The following is a 13,892-nucleotide window of genomic DNA, read 5'->3' as shown; positions in this document are numbered from 1 at the left end:
TGTCCCACCCCTCTGCATATTCTAAGCTGGCACCCTTTCGTGACTTGAATGTGGCACTAAAGGGTGCTTAGCCTTGTATTTAGCCAAAAAATAAATAAAATGAAAAAAAAAACAAAAAAAAACGACGTGAGGTCCCCCATATCTTTTGTAGCCGGCTAGGGTAAAGCAGACGGCTGCAGCCTGCATACAACAGCTCACAGCTTTACCTCGGCTGGTAATCCACAACAGAGGGCACCCCACGCTGTTATTTTACATTAAATAAATAATTTAAAAGAAAAAACGTGGGGTACCCCCCAAATTTGATCACCAGCCAAGGTAAAGCGGACAGCTGTGGTCTAGTATTCTCAGTCTAGGGAGGGCCACTGTTATTGGAGACTCCCCAGCCTAAAAAAGAGAATTTTGTTACTTACCGTAAATTCTTTTTCTTATAGTTCCGTATTGGGAGACCCAGACATTGGGTGTATAGCTTCTGCCTCCGGAGGACACACAAAGTACTACACTCAAAAGTGTAGCTCCTCCCTCTGAGCTTATACACCCCCTGGAGAACCAGATCTTGCCAGTTTAGTGCAAAAGCTGAAGAATAGCCACCCACAAGTAAAAACAGAGCAAGAACCGGAACAACCGGAGCCTCCATCTACGACAACAGCCGGTGATAACACGCGGAACAAGAAACTGCCCACAGGCAACAGGGAGGGAGCTGGGTCTCCCAATACGGAACTATAAGAAAAAGAATTTGCGGTAAGTAAACAAAATTCTCTTTTTCTTTATCGTTCCTATAGGAGACCCAGACATTGGGACGTCTCAAAGCAGTCCATGAGTGGGAATAAACAGAAAACCTGAGAAGTAGGTGGAGCCTAACTTCACAAGTGGGCGACAGCCGCCTGAAGGATGCGTCTGCCCAAGCTCGCATCTGCCGAAGCATGAGCATGCACTTGGTAGTGCTTTGAAAAGGTATGCAGGCTAGTCCAAGTGGCAGCCTGACAGACTTGCTGAGCCGTAGCCTGGTGCCTGAAAGCCCAAGAGGCACCGACAGCTCTGGTCGAGTGTGCCTTGATCCCCGGCGGGAGAGGCACCTGAGAACACTGGTAGGCATCCGAAATGGTTGACCTAATCCAACGGGCTAAGGTCGGCTTAGAAGCAGAGAGGCCCTTACGCCGACCTGTGGTTAGCACAAAAAGAGAGGTGCACCGCCTAAGAGCAGCGGTGCGAGACACATAGATCCGGAGCGCCCGCACCAGATCCAGAGTATGCAACGCTTTTTCAAAGCGATGAACAGGAGCCGGACAAAAGGAAGGTAGGGTAATGTCCTGGTTAAGGTGGAAAGGAGAAACCACCTTAGGGAGAAAGTCCGGAGTCGGACGGAGAACCACCTTGTCTTGACGAAAAACCAAAAAAGGTGACTCCGAAGAGAGCGCAGCTAAATCAGACACTCTCCTGAGGGAAGTTGGGCCACTAGAAAGACCACCTTCTGTGAAAGACGAAACAAAGAAACCTCCCTAAGAGGCTCAAAGGGGGGTTTTCTGCAAAACCGTGAGAACCAAATTGAGGTCCCAGGGATCCAAGGGCCGCCGGTAAGGCGGGATGATGTGAGACGCACCTTGCATGAAGGTGCGGACCTGAGCCAGCCGGGCGATACGCCTCTGGAACAGAACTGACAAAGCTGAGACTTGTCCCTTGAGAGAGTTGAGGGATAGTCCTAGCTGCAGACCGGACTGTAGAAAAGACAGAAGGGTCGGCAAGGAAAAAGGCCAAGGAGAATGGCCGGAAGAGCGACACCAGGACAGGAAAATCTTCCAAGTCCTGTGATAGATCTTGGCAGAGGAAGACTTACGGGCCCGAGTCATAGTGGAGATGACTTCAGGGGGGATACCAGAAGCCGTCAAGATCCAGGACTCAAGAGCCACGCCGTCAATCTGAGAGCTGCAGAATTCTGGCGGAAAAACTGACCTTGTGAGAGAAGGTCTGGACGGTCCGGAAGATGCCACGGCACCTCTATGGACAGATGGAGCAGGTCTGGGTACCAAGCTCGCCTGGGCCAGTCCGGAGCAATGAGGATGACTTGACGGCCCTCCATTCTGATCTTGCGCAGAACTCTGGGCAAGAGAGCTAGAGGGGGAAACACGTAGGACAGACGAAACTGGGACCAGTCTTGAACCAGAGCGTCCGCTGCAAAGGCCTGAGGATCGTGGGAGCGAGCCACGTAAACCGGAACCTTGTTGTTGTGACGGGATGCCATTAGGTCCACTTCCGGAGTGCCCCACTTGCGGCAGATTGACTGAAACACTGCCGGATGCAGGGACCACTCGCCACTGTCCACGGTTTGACGGCTGAGATAATCTGCTTCCCAGTTTTCCACGCCTGGGATGTGGACTGCGGATATGGTGGACTTGGAGTCCTCCGTCCTTTGAAGGATGCGTTGAACCTCCAACATTGCCAGGCGGCTGCGTGTCCCGCCTTGGTGATTGATGTAGGCAACCGCTGTCGCGTTGTCTGACTGGACTCGGATCTGCTTGCCCGCCAACAGGTGGTGAAAGGCTAGGAGAGCTAGAAGCACAGCTCTGGTTTCCAGCACATTGATCAAGAGGGCTGACTCGGACGGAGTCCAAGTGCCCTGCGCTCGGTGGTGGAGACATACCGCTCCCCAGCCGGATAGACTGGCATCCGTGGTGAGGATCACCCAGGACGGGGCCAGGAAGGAGCGCCCCTGAGACAGAGAGAGGGGCCGAAGCCACCACTGAAGAGAACTCCTGGTCTGTGGCGACAGAGCCACTAGCCTGTGCAAGGAGGAAGGCCGCTTGTTCCAACAGCGGAGAATGTCCAGCTGCAGAAAACGCAGATGGAACTGGGCAAAGGGAACAGCCTCCATTGACGCCACCATCTGACCCAGCACCTGCATCAGGTGCCTGAGGGTATAACGGCGGGGCCTCAGCAGAGAGCGCACCGCTTGTTGGAGGGACTGCTGTTTGACTAAGGGCAGCTTCACAAGTGCCGGCAGAGTCTCGAACTGCATCCCTAGGTACGTGAGCCTCTGGGTCGGAGTCAGAGTGGATTTGGGCAGATTGACAAGCCACCCGAATTGGGCTAGAGTGGCGAGAGTGAGCGAGACACTCCGCTGACAGTCTGCGCTGGATGAAGCCTTGACTAGAAGGTCGTCCAGGTAAGGAATCACTGCCAACCCCTGGAGGTGCAGAACCGCAACCACTGCTGCCATGACCTTGGTGAATACCCGAGGGGCCGTGGCTAACCCGAAGGGGAGAGCCACGAATTGGAAATGTTCCTCTCCGATTGCAAAACGTAGCCAACGCTGGTGTGAAACTGCAATTGGCACATGCAGATAGGCATCTCTGATGTCGATGGATGCCAGGAAATCCCCTTGGGTCATTGAGGCAATGACTGATCGCAGAGACTCCATGCGAAAATGCCACACCTGAACATGCTTGTTGAGAAGCTTGAGATCCAGGATGGGCCGGAAGGAACCGTCCTTTTTGGGGACTATCGTGAAAACACTGTGGAAAGAGAGCGCAATAGGGTCTTACCCTACAAAAAAATAGGGTATAATTCACAGAGGTTACTCACCAAGTGGAGTTGTGAAAGTCACAACCACTATGCAGGCACATATACTGGATCAGCGGCAGCAGTCACCCCTTGGATGAAATAATATTCTTGTAAGGAGAAGGGTATTTAGGTACCGCGCCAACGACCACTCATGCAGGAGATGAATTTAACGTAACTTTATTCCATGCTCAGGTCTACGCGTTTCAGGAGCATCCGCTCCCTTCCTCAGGACAATACAGGCACAAGCAACATCAAAATCAGCAGTCAAAGAATGGGCCGAAAACATATACCTTCAAGTGTGACGTCATTGATCCGCCCACTTAAACAAGAAAAAAATCGGCGGGAATTCCATACATTCATTGTATGACGTAGTCACATGATTTCAATGCAAAATCCGCTTTTCTTTATCATAAACATGTCTTATTAAAATTACCATCAGACTTCCAGTTTAATAAAGGGAAAAAAAGACAAAATGAGTCCCGTGTATTTGTGAAATGTGACAAAAATGTGAAGGATTAGTGGTTATAATGAGTGGACCGAACAGTGAGTCGGAATAGAACCCACAAGACATCGGGTCAATATGTGAAAGAAGTGCAACAGGGGATAGGACCATTAGACCAAACAGTGCAGACAGCGGTGCATATAGAAAAACCGACTCCTGCTTCAACGAAAAACTCAGATCTAAGGGCATTGAATACACTGTGCAAAGTCCAAAGGGAAGAAGCCGCAATTCTCAGAAAAAATGGGGTCGTGAAAGTTCAAGACCGTGGGAAAGGAACTAATGCGCATGCGGGAGGAAAGGTAAGAAGCCGGATTGATGTGTGGGGTCGAGAAAGTTCAAAGCGTGGGAAAAAACACTAATGCGCATGCGGTGAGGGGTAAAAGGGATTGCCATGCTGAATATGCACGGGAAAAATATACTAAGCACAGGAGCAAGTATAAGATAGTGAAGGAAACAGTAAAAATGTGCCAAAGCCAGAATTAAACACCTAATGGCAAGGACTGGACAGCGGACAATAAATACAGACAAAATTACATTGGAGTTGATATATAAATATACAATTTTTGTGCTCAATTGAAATTATACAAGAAAAGACATGGATACTAGCAAGGAATTAAAATGAGGAATAAATAACTGTCAAAAATTATTTAAATATAATTATAAAATGGTACCATATTAAAATATAGGGTAAGACCTGATCATGAGCTATAATAAAACCATTAGCCAGAAAAAACAGGCATAAAAACAACACAATGATTTGCAATTACACAATTAATTAATTGTATTGATATACACGTGTAATTGCAAATCATTGTGTTGTTTTTATGCCTGTTTTTTCTGGCTAATGGTTTTATTATAGCTCATGATCAGGTCTTACCCTATATTTTAATATGGTACCATTTTATAATTATATTTAAATAATTTTTGACAGTTATTTATTCCTCATTTTAATTCCTTGCTAGTATCCATGTCTTTTCTTGTATAATTTCAATTGAGCACAAAAATTGTATATTTATATATCAACTCCAATGTAATTTTGTCTGTATTTATTGTCCGCTGTCCAGTCCTTGCCATTAGGTGTTTAATTCTGGCTTTGGCACATTTTTACTGTTTCCTTCACTATCTTATACTTGCTCCTGTGCTTAGTATATTTTTCCCGTGCATATTCAGCATGGCAATCCCTTTTACCCCTCACCGCATGCGCATTAGGGTACTTTCACACTTGCGTTATTTTCCTTCCGTTACAATCCGCCCTTTTGGGAAACAGCGGAATCCGTTAACGGATTCCGCTGTTTCCCATAGACTTGTATGGTTGACGGATTGTACCAAAAGGAGCTGCGTTGCTTCCGCTGGGCGACGCTCCGTTGCTTCCGCCCAGCGGGAGGAACGCAGCATGTAACGTTATTTTGAGCAGCGGAATCCTCTGGATTTCACTGCGCATGCTCTTTTTTTTTTTTTTTTTTTTTTTTTTTTTTAAATCAAACTTTATTTTGGCTCGCGGTGGCCGAACGTTCAGCTGAGCGCCCGGCCGTCGGCAAGCGACAGCGCTCAGCTGAATGACCGGCCACCAGCATGCCCGGCCGCCGGCAAGTCACAGCGCTCAGCTGAGCGCCCGCCCGCCGGCATGCCCGGGCGCCGGCAAGTGACAGCGATCAGCTGATCACCCGGCGGCCGGCTGCAGGGAGCGATCAGCTGATCACCCGGCGGCCGGGAGCGATCAGCTGATCACCCGGCAGCCGGCTGCAGGGAGCGATCAGCTGATCACCCGGCAGCCGGGAGCGATCAGCTGATCACCCGGCAGCCGGGAGCGATCAGCTGATCACCCGGCGGGCGGGAGCGATCAGCTGATCACCCGGCGGCCGGCTACTGGGAGCAATCAGCTGATCACCCAGCGGCCGGCTGCAGGGAACGATCAGCTGATCGTTCACTATAGTCTGCCGCTGGTAAAACCGGGAAAAAAAAAAAAAAAAAAATCAAAACGAATTGCGTTGTTTTGCAGCATCCGTTGTGTCACTATATGCAACACATCCGTTGCATCCGTTACACAACGCAATGCAACGGATACCGTTCAACGCAAGTGTGAAAGTAGCCTTAGTGTTTTTTCCCACGCTTTGAACTTTCTCGACCCCACACATCAATCCGGCTTCTTACCTTTCCTCCCGCATGCGCATTAGTTCCTTTCCCACGGTCTTGAACTTTCACGACCCCATTTTTTCTGAGAATTGCGGCTTCTTCCCTTTGGACTTTGCACAGTGTATTCAATGCCCTTAGATCTGAGTTTTTCGTTGAAGCAGGAGTCGGTTTTTCTATATGCACCGCTGTCTGCACTGTTTGGTCTAATGGTCCTATCCCCTGTTACACTTCTTTCACATATTGACCCGATGTCTTGTGGGTTCTATTCCGACTCACTGTTCGGTCCACTCATTATAACCACTAATCCTTCACATTTTTGTCACATTTCACAAATACACGGGACTCATTTTGTCTTTTTTTCCCTTTATTAAACTGGAAGTCTGATGGTAATTTTAATAAGACATGTTTATGATAAAGAAAAGCGGATTTTGCATTGAAATCATGTGACTACGTCATACAATGAATGTATGGAATTCCCGCCGATTTTTTTCTTGTTTAAGTGGGCGGATCAATGACGTCACACTTGAAGGTATATGTTTTCGGCCCATTCTTTGACTGCTGATTTTGATGTTGCTTGTGCCTGTATTGTCCTGAGGAAGGGAGCGGATGCTCCTGAAACGCGTAGACCTGAGCATGGAATAAAGTTACGTTAAATTCATCTCCTGCATGAGTGGTCGTTGGCGCGGTACCTAAATACCCTTCTCCTTACAAGAATATTACTTTTTGGGGACTAGGAAGAGATTTGAGTAGAAACCTCTGAACCGTTCCCGGGCGGGAACCGGTACAATTACTCCGTTGGCCTGCAAGGATGCCACGGCCTGAGAGAAGGCGGCGGCCTTGGAGCAGGGGGGAGTTGACAGAAAAAAATCTGTTTGGCGGGCTGGAAGAGAATTCTATCCTGTAGCCGTGGGAGATGATATCCCGTACCCACTGATCAAAGACGTGTTGAAACCACACGTCGCCAAAGTGGGAGAGCCTGCCACCGACTAAGGACGTTGCTGGCGCGGACAGATAGTCAAGAGGAGGCTGCCTTAGTGGCAGCAGCTCCTGCGGTCTTCTGTGGACGCGCTTTTGTGTGCCAGCTGGATTTTTGGTCCTTGGCTGAGTTAGTGGACGAGGCCGAGGGCTTAGAGGACGACCAGTTGGAGGAACGAAAGGAACGAAAACTCGACTGATTCCTACCCTGGACAGGTTTCCTGGTTTTGGTTTGTGGCATGGAAGTACTCTTCCCGCCAGTAGCCTCCTTAATAATTTCATCCAGCTGTTCACCGAACAGCCTGGACCCAGCAAAAGGGAGTCCAGCAAGGAACTTCTTCGAGGAAGCATCTGCCTTCCACTCTCGGAGCCACAGGATGCTGCGGATAGCGAGGGAAATAGCCGAAGCCACCGCAGTGCGGTGAGAAGCCTCCAGCATGGCAGACATGGCATAGGATGAAAAAGCTGAAGCTTGGGAAGTTAAAGCAACCATTTCGGGCATAGATTCCCTGGCGAGGGAATGCATCTCCTCTAGAGAAGCAGAGATGGCTTTGAGAGCCCACACTGCTGCAAAAGTTGGGGAGAACGAGGCCCCTGCCACCTCATATACAGATTTGGCCAGAAGGTCGACCTGGCGGTCAGTGGAATCCTTAAGAGGTGCCATCAGCCACTGATACAACGGTCCGGGCTGATAGCCTAGACACCGGAGGGTCTACCTTTGGTGAACGAGCCCACTCCTTGACCACCTCAGGTGGAAATGGAAACCGGTCATCAGAACCACGCTTTGGGAAGCGTTTGTCAGGACAGGCCCTAGGCTTGGACACAGCGGCCTGAAAACTGGAGTGGTTAAAGAACACACTCTGTCCTCTTAGGCGAGGTAAACTGGTGCTTTTCTGCCAGAGAGGGTTGCTCCTCTGATACTGGCGGATTGAGATCCAGTACAGAATTAATGGACGCAATCAAATCACTAACATCTGAGTCACTTTCGGACAGATCAATGGGGTACATGGAGTTAGTCTCCAAGCCCCCTGTAAAGGCATCCTCCTCGTCCTGCGAGTCAGCTCCTGAATCAGAGCCGCGGGACGAGGAAGGAGAGGGAGCCCTGCGTCTCCTTTTAGGAGGACGGGGTCTGGGACCAGATGATTAATCCTCTGTGAGCTCCGCTGAGAGAGCCCTAGCAGCAGAGGCACCCTGTGAAGGGGGCTGATGCATGTTCAGCAAAGTCCTGGACAGCTGTCCCATGGAGTTGGCAAAAGACTGGGAGATAGACCTAGAAAAGGATTCTACCCAGGCCGGGGGTTCAGCCACAGGGACCGGAGCAGCCTGAGAGACCACTGGGGGGGCGATTCCAGGCTGAGGCATCGTCAGGTTAGAGCAGGCATCACAATGTGGATAGGTGCTCAGTTCAGGCAGTAGGAGCTTACATGCAGTGCATACTGAATACAGCTTTGGATCCTTACTCCTCGTGTGAGACATGCTGCTGAAGTGGGGGCTCTGCCAGAATGACCCCCAGAGAGTATATACAGAAGGTCCACAACCGGAGGTTGTGGCTTACCAGACCGCTGGAGTGTTTTTTTTTTTTTGTGTGCCCTCCAGATCCCAAAGCCTGGACCCCCAAGCACCTCAGCAGGGATGCTGCAGCCAGCGCTGATCGCAGGGAAGAACGCTGAGAAAATGGCGCCGGAGTGAAGAGATGGGGCGGGACTCACTCTGAGAGCGGGATCTGGAGGGCCATAGAGACCTACAGGGGAGGAGACATGAACTCAGTGAGGAGTGTCTCTCCCCTGTGTAGAATGGCCGCTGGGCGGAGCCGCACTGTCCCTCTGCATGAATGACATGCGAGGGCAGTGAAACCGAAAGTAGGCCTCCGGCGAAGCCGGGGCCTAAATTTGAGCGGTGCGGCCGGCGCGCAGGCACCATCGGCGCGGTTCTCAGGCGACAGCCAGAGAACCCGCCGGAAATGTCACAAAAAACACTCAGCACACTCTCCCACAACAATAAAGTACAAGGGACCCCCATATATAAACGTCTCAGGTACTTAGCTTGCTGAGACGCAGGGTTCCAAGTCCCTGGGGGCGAGTGCTCCGGTCCAGCAGGATCCTGAAGGGCTGCGGATGGAGACCGGTCTCCTGCCAAGCATGGAGAACCGTGCTGGCTCCCACTTCAAGCCAGAGCCCAGGAGGGATGGTGAAGGAGCACGGCATGTAAGGCTCCAGCCTTGGAATCAACCTTAACAGCACCGCCGACACAGTGGGGTGAGAAGGGACATGCTGGGGGTCCAGTTTGGACCCGCTTTTCTTCAAACTCTTTCCAAAAATGAAAAATCAGATGAGAATGCATGTGTGGATGTATGCCTCCTGAACACAAAGCGATAAACTGGCTAGATCTGGTTCTCCAGGGGGTGAATAAGCTCAGAGGGAGGAGGTACACTTTTGAGTGTAGTACTTTGTGTGTCCTCCGGAGGCAGAAGCTATACACCCAATGTCTGGGTCTCCCATAGGAACGATAAAGAAAATAGCAGGCCAAAGCCGCCCCAGAAGTGGTGCATCCTTTAGATGTGCCAATTCTGGTGCTTCGGGTAATATATGGGGTTGATGCCAGATGTGTAATGTCACCTGGCATCAGGCCCTGGGGTTAGTGATGTCACGCGTCTATCAGATACCCGACATCATCAACCCAGTCAGTAAGAAAAAAAAAAAATAGACAACAAAAAAAAGTTTATTTGAAAAAACACTCCCGAAAACATTCCCTCTTTCACCAATTTATTGAAAAGAACAATCAATTCCAGGTCCGGCGTAATCCAATAAGGGGGTCCCACGACGATCCATACCATAGTCACTGTCCCAGTCAATGAAAAACAGAATGTTCCCCATTGGCTGGGAGAGTAATGCAGTGACCTGAGCTAACATCAATAGGTCAGCCCAGGTCACTGCAGGGCATGATAAGCGCTGCTGTCAGGAAATTAGATGAGATCATTACCTGCGGTGACGATCTCCTGCACTGCTGACGTCAGCGCTGTCACTGCCTTCTATGCCCGCCGCGTTCTCAGCAGTATTGCGAGAGCCCGCGACGTCACCGCTAGTGACAGTCTCGGGCCGCCCGAGAGACAGGCATAGAAGGCACTGACAGCGCAGGAGATCCTCACAGCAGGTAATGATCTTATCTAACCTCCTGAAGTCAGCACTAGTCATCCCCGAGGCTGCCAGCACTGCAGTGTGAGAAGCTGCTGATACTGCAGGGCAGGCAGACACTGACACTGCTGTGCGGGCAGCAGCGGGGCTGGAGCAGGACACAGGCTGCACGGGCACCCGACAGACGTCACACGGAAGTGCTTCCGTGCGGCGTCCAGGGAGTGTGATGTGTGTGTTTACTCTGCTCCGCTTCCTCTTCCTGTCATAATGACATCACTTCCCTGCAAAACGCAGGCAGTGATGAACATTACCGCAGGTGAACCGCGGCTATACCGAGGGAATACCGCACATCATTTGCTTCCTGCGGTATACCCGCAGTATTTCGCGATTACATTACAGTGAATGGAGTGAAATACCACAGGTACCTGCGGAAAAGAAGTGACATGCACATTTTCTCAAGAAATTTTCTCAAGAAATTCTGCAGAAAGAATTTACTTGAGAAAAAAACGCAGTGTGCGCACAGCTATTTATTTTCCCATAGGTTTTGCTGGGAAATGTTTGAAAGGAAGATTACAAACATTTCTCAATAAATGTCTGCAGCAAAACCGCGGGTAAAACCGCAGGTAAAAACGCAGTGTGCGCACAGGGCCTTACTGTTCAAATGCAGTCACCAGATAAAAAATAAATAAGGAAGTAAAATGGGGATTAAAGCAGGACAATATACTTAGAGTCTCCACGTGGTGTCACACTGCTTCCAGGTTCACTCATTAAAGGTTATGAATATTCACCGATTCCCCCCGCCTAGCCTCTGACACAGTCTGTAATTGGTTGCAATCAGACCGCCGATGTCTGTGATTGGTTGCCCTCACACTAGCTGTCTTGGTCCCTGAAGTGAAGTGTAAAAATGAATAAATAATTGGAAAAAATGGCATATGGTCCTCTGTATTTTGATACCCAGCAAAGAAAGGAGCCAGCTGGAGCCAGCTGTGTGCATTATATTGACTATGTATCAAAATACAAGGGACGTCATGTGGCTTTTTTTAAAATTATTTAAATAAATAATCCCGTATGTACCTTGGCCGCAGTGCTCGGTCACATTTTTCTAAGATGATATGACCGTGCACTGCAGCCTCAGATGTAGCAGAGCAGGGATCGTCATGGGACGTCTTGGTGTGGATTAAGTCAGACCTGCAGGGGCGTTTTGGGGTGGAGGTTAATAAAATTGAAGAAAAAGGTTTTGTTTTTTTTAGTAAAGGATTTTTATCTGTTTGTGTGCATTTCTTTTTACTTACACACTTAGCAATGAAAGGGGTGGGGGCCTCCCCAGCCCGAGAATACCAGCCCCGAGTTGTTTGCTTTATCATGGGGATCAAAATTAGGGACGGGACCCAAGACTTTTTTAAATCATATATTTTAATAAATTAAAAAAATAAATAAAATAAAAAAAGCCAATTGGGGTCCCTCGTATTTTGGTACATAAGTCAGAATAACGCATACAGCTGTGGGCTGCAGCCGCCAGCTGTCTGCTTTATCTGTCCTGGTTATCAAAATATGGGGGACACCACCACTTTTTCCAATTATTTCATTTTCTTCTGGGACCCAGACAGCTAGTGTGAGGACAACCAATCATTGGCACTGGCAGTCTGACTGCATCCAATCACAGAGTGATCCACAGTGAGTGGACAGGGGAAGCAGTGAACATTTATAACCTTTAATGAGCGAACCAGGAGCAGTATGACCGCTACGTGGAAGCTCGGAAAGTATAACTGTCCTGCTTTTATCACAGTTTTGCTGTCTTTTGCAGCCCCCTAGCCCTTACTAACACCACTTTATAACAGTTAATTCCGGGTCCCTTAGACTTATATGGGGTTCAGTGTCAAGTGTGGGATTAAGTCCGGCTGGACCTGCTGAATCCAAATATCTGAGTTCACACATCTCTAATCCTGAGCACAACCCAGTAACAGGCAGAGATCTTACCCATTTAAGTGCATCAGGGGCTTCTCCATCTCATGCCGAGTAGAATGCAAACTCTTCCTCTTTCTAATTGTTGTCTCTTGTGAAGTTAGGTTGTGCATTTCTGATATAGGGTCTGTCCGTTTTTTGGCCTGTGAAGACTTAGACTTCTTACGTTTTACTTTGCCTTCTTTTAATTCATGATCATTTATAGTCTGTGTCTCCAAGTGAGATATAATACTTTCCGTCCGTCCTTCCATTACCAAAGCTTTCCTCTTTTTCTTCTTTTTTTTCTTCAGAATATTATGGACTCCAACGTCCCCATTACAATGTTCGGTATGCGCTTCTAACTGGGATTTGTCCCTTACATTTGAGGACCTGAAAGCCAATGTTTGTATAGCTTGGTCACTTACAGTGCCTTGGAGCGCCATGGCTGAGGAAGAAGTCTTCTCTGAAGAAAGGCTGGCATGGTAGCTAAGTGGAGGAAGATGTGGGGATGGTTGGACACTATGCTGTGTATGTTTTACATGGAATTTGAAAGAGTTCTGTTTAAAAGTATTGCTACAAGTCCCATGACCGTTGTCTGCAGCTTGAGATTCCCTATAAAAGACAAGAAATAATTGAGTTGCCTTTACCAAGCTGGGATAACTTTTTTTTTGCTTGAATATATATGTACCACCCATTGTTCTTGGCTAATGCATGGGTAACATTTAGCGATAATTCAAAGGACGTCTACTACAAGGGTTACATGAAGAGGTATGTATAAGGCCGGGGCCACACAGGGATCTACTGAGATCCTCGCATGACACTCTGGTCACGCTGGCAGCACAGCAAGAGCAGAGTGTCGTGCAAGTGTCACTGCGACTAAGGACCAATCAGGCAATCAGACCTTAGCTGCGGGGGGCGGGTCGGCGCTACGGAAGAGAGGGAGGAATTTATCTCCCTCTCTCCTCCGTTGCCGGCTATTGCGATTCTCGCCCTGCACTCGCGGTACACCGGTGTACTGTGAGTGCAGTGCGATTTTTCTCTCGCCCCATAGACTTGAATGGATGCGAGAGAAACAAGACTCGCATTACAATCGCAACATGCTGCGATTGTTTTCTCGGTCCGAATAGGGCTGAGAAAATAATCGCTCATGGGTGCTGGGACATAGGCTAATATTGGTCCGAGTGGAATGTGATAAAACATCGCATTCCACTCGCTCCGATTTTTATGCAGTGTGTCTTAGGCCTTACAACTAACATTTAGCATTCTGCACTCAGATGAGGCATTTTCATCTTAAGATGACCGGTAGCCTTAGAGTACCGTCACAATAAACGACGTACCAGCGATTCCGACCACGATACGACCTGGTCAGGATCGCTGGTAACTCGCTGGGAGGTCGCTGATGAGATGTCACACAGTCAGACCTTACCAACGACCAATAACTATATAGGTCGCAGTAGCGACCTGTATAACGATCTCAGCGGTCATTGGGACCCTGTCACACAGTGTTAAACACAGCGATGTGTCCTGCCCTGTGGAGCTCGAAGATTAAAAAAAATGAACCAGAACAGTGTGTAACGAACAGCAATTTCCCAGCAGGGGCCAAGTCGCTGCTTAGTGTCACACACAGCGAGATCGCTAATGAGGTCACTGGTACG

At 49.0% G+C, this 13,892-nt stretch overlaps 1 protein-coding gene across 2 annotated transcripts in view; it reads right to left on the bottom strand.

Moving 5' to 3' along the window:
- USP36 (ubiquitin specific peptidase 36) overlaps nt 1-13,892 on the bottom strand; it is a 164,509-nt gene that overhangs the window by 29,745 nt on the left and 120,872 nt on the right. For both annotated transcript variants that reach the window (XM_075349682.1, XM_075349683.1), the window contains exon 15: nt 12,274-12,849. In XM_075349682.1, coding sequence (XP_075205797.1) covers nt 12,274-12,849 — 576 coding nt within the window. The remainder of the gene's footprint in view (nt 1-12,273; nt 12,850-13,892) is intronic.

The sequence above is a fragment of the Anomaloglossus baeobatrachus genome, chromosome 5, assembly GCF_048569485.1.
Source record: "Anomaloglossus baeobatrachus isolate aAnoBae1 chromosome 5, aAnoBae1.hap1, whole genome shotgun sequence".
NCBI classification, from domain to species: Eukaryota; Metazoa; Chordata; class Amphibia; order Anura; family Aromobatidae; genus Anomaloglossus; species Anomaloglossus baeobatrachus.
This window is presented reverse-complemented; position numbering and strand designations above follow the sequence as displayed.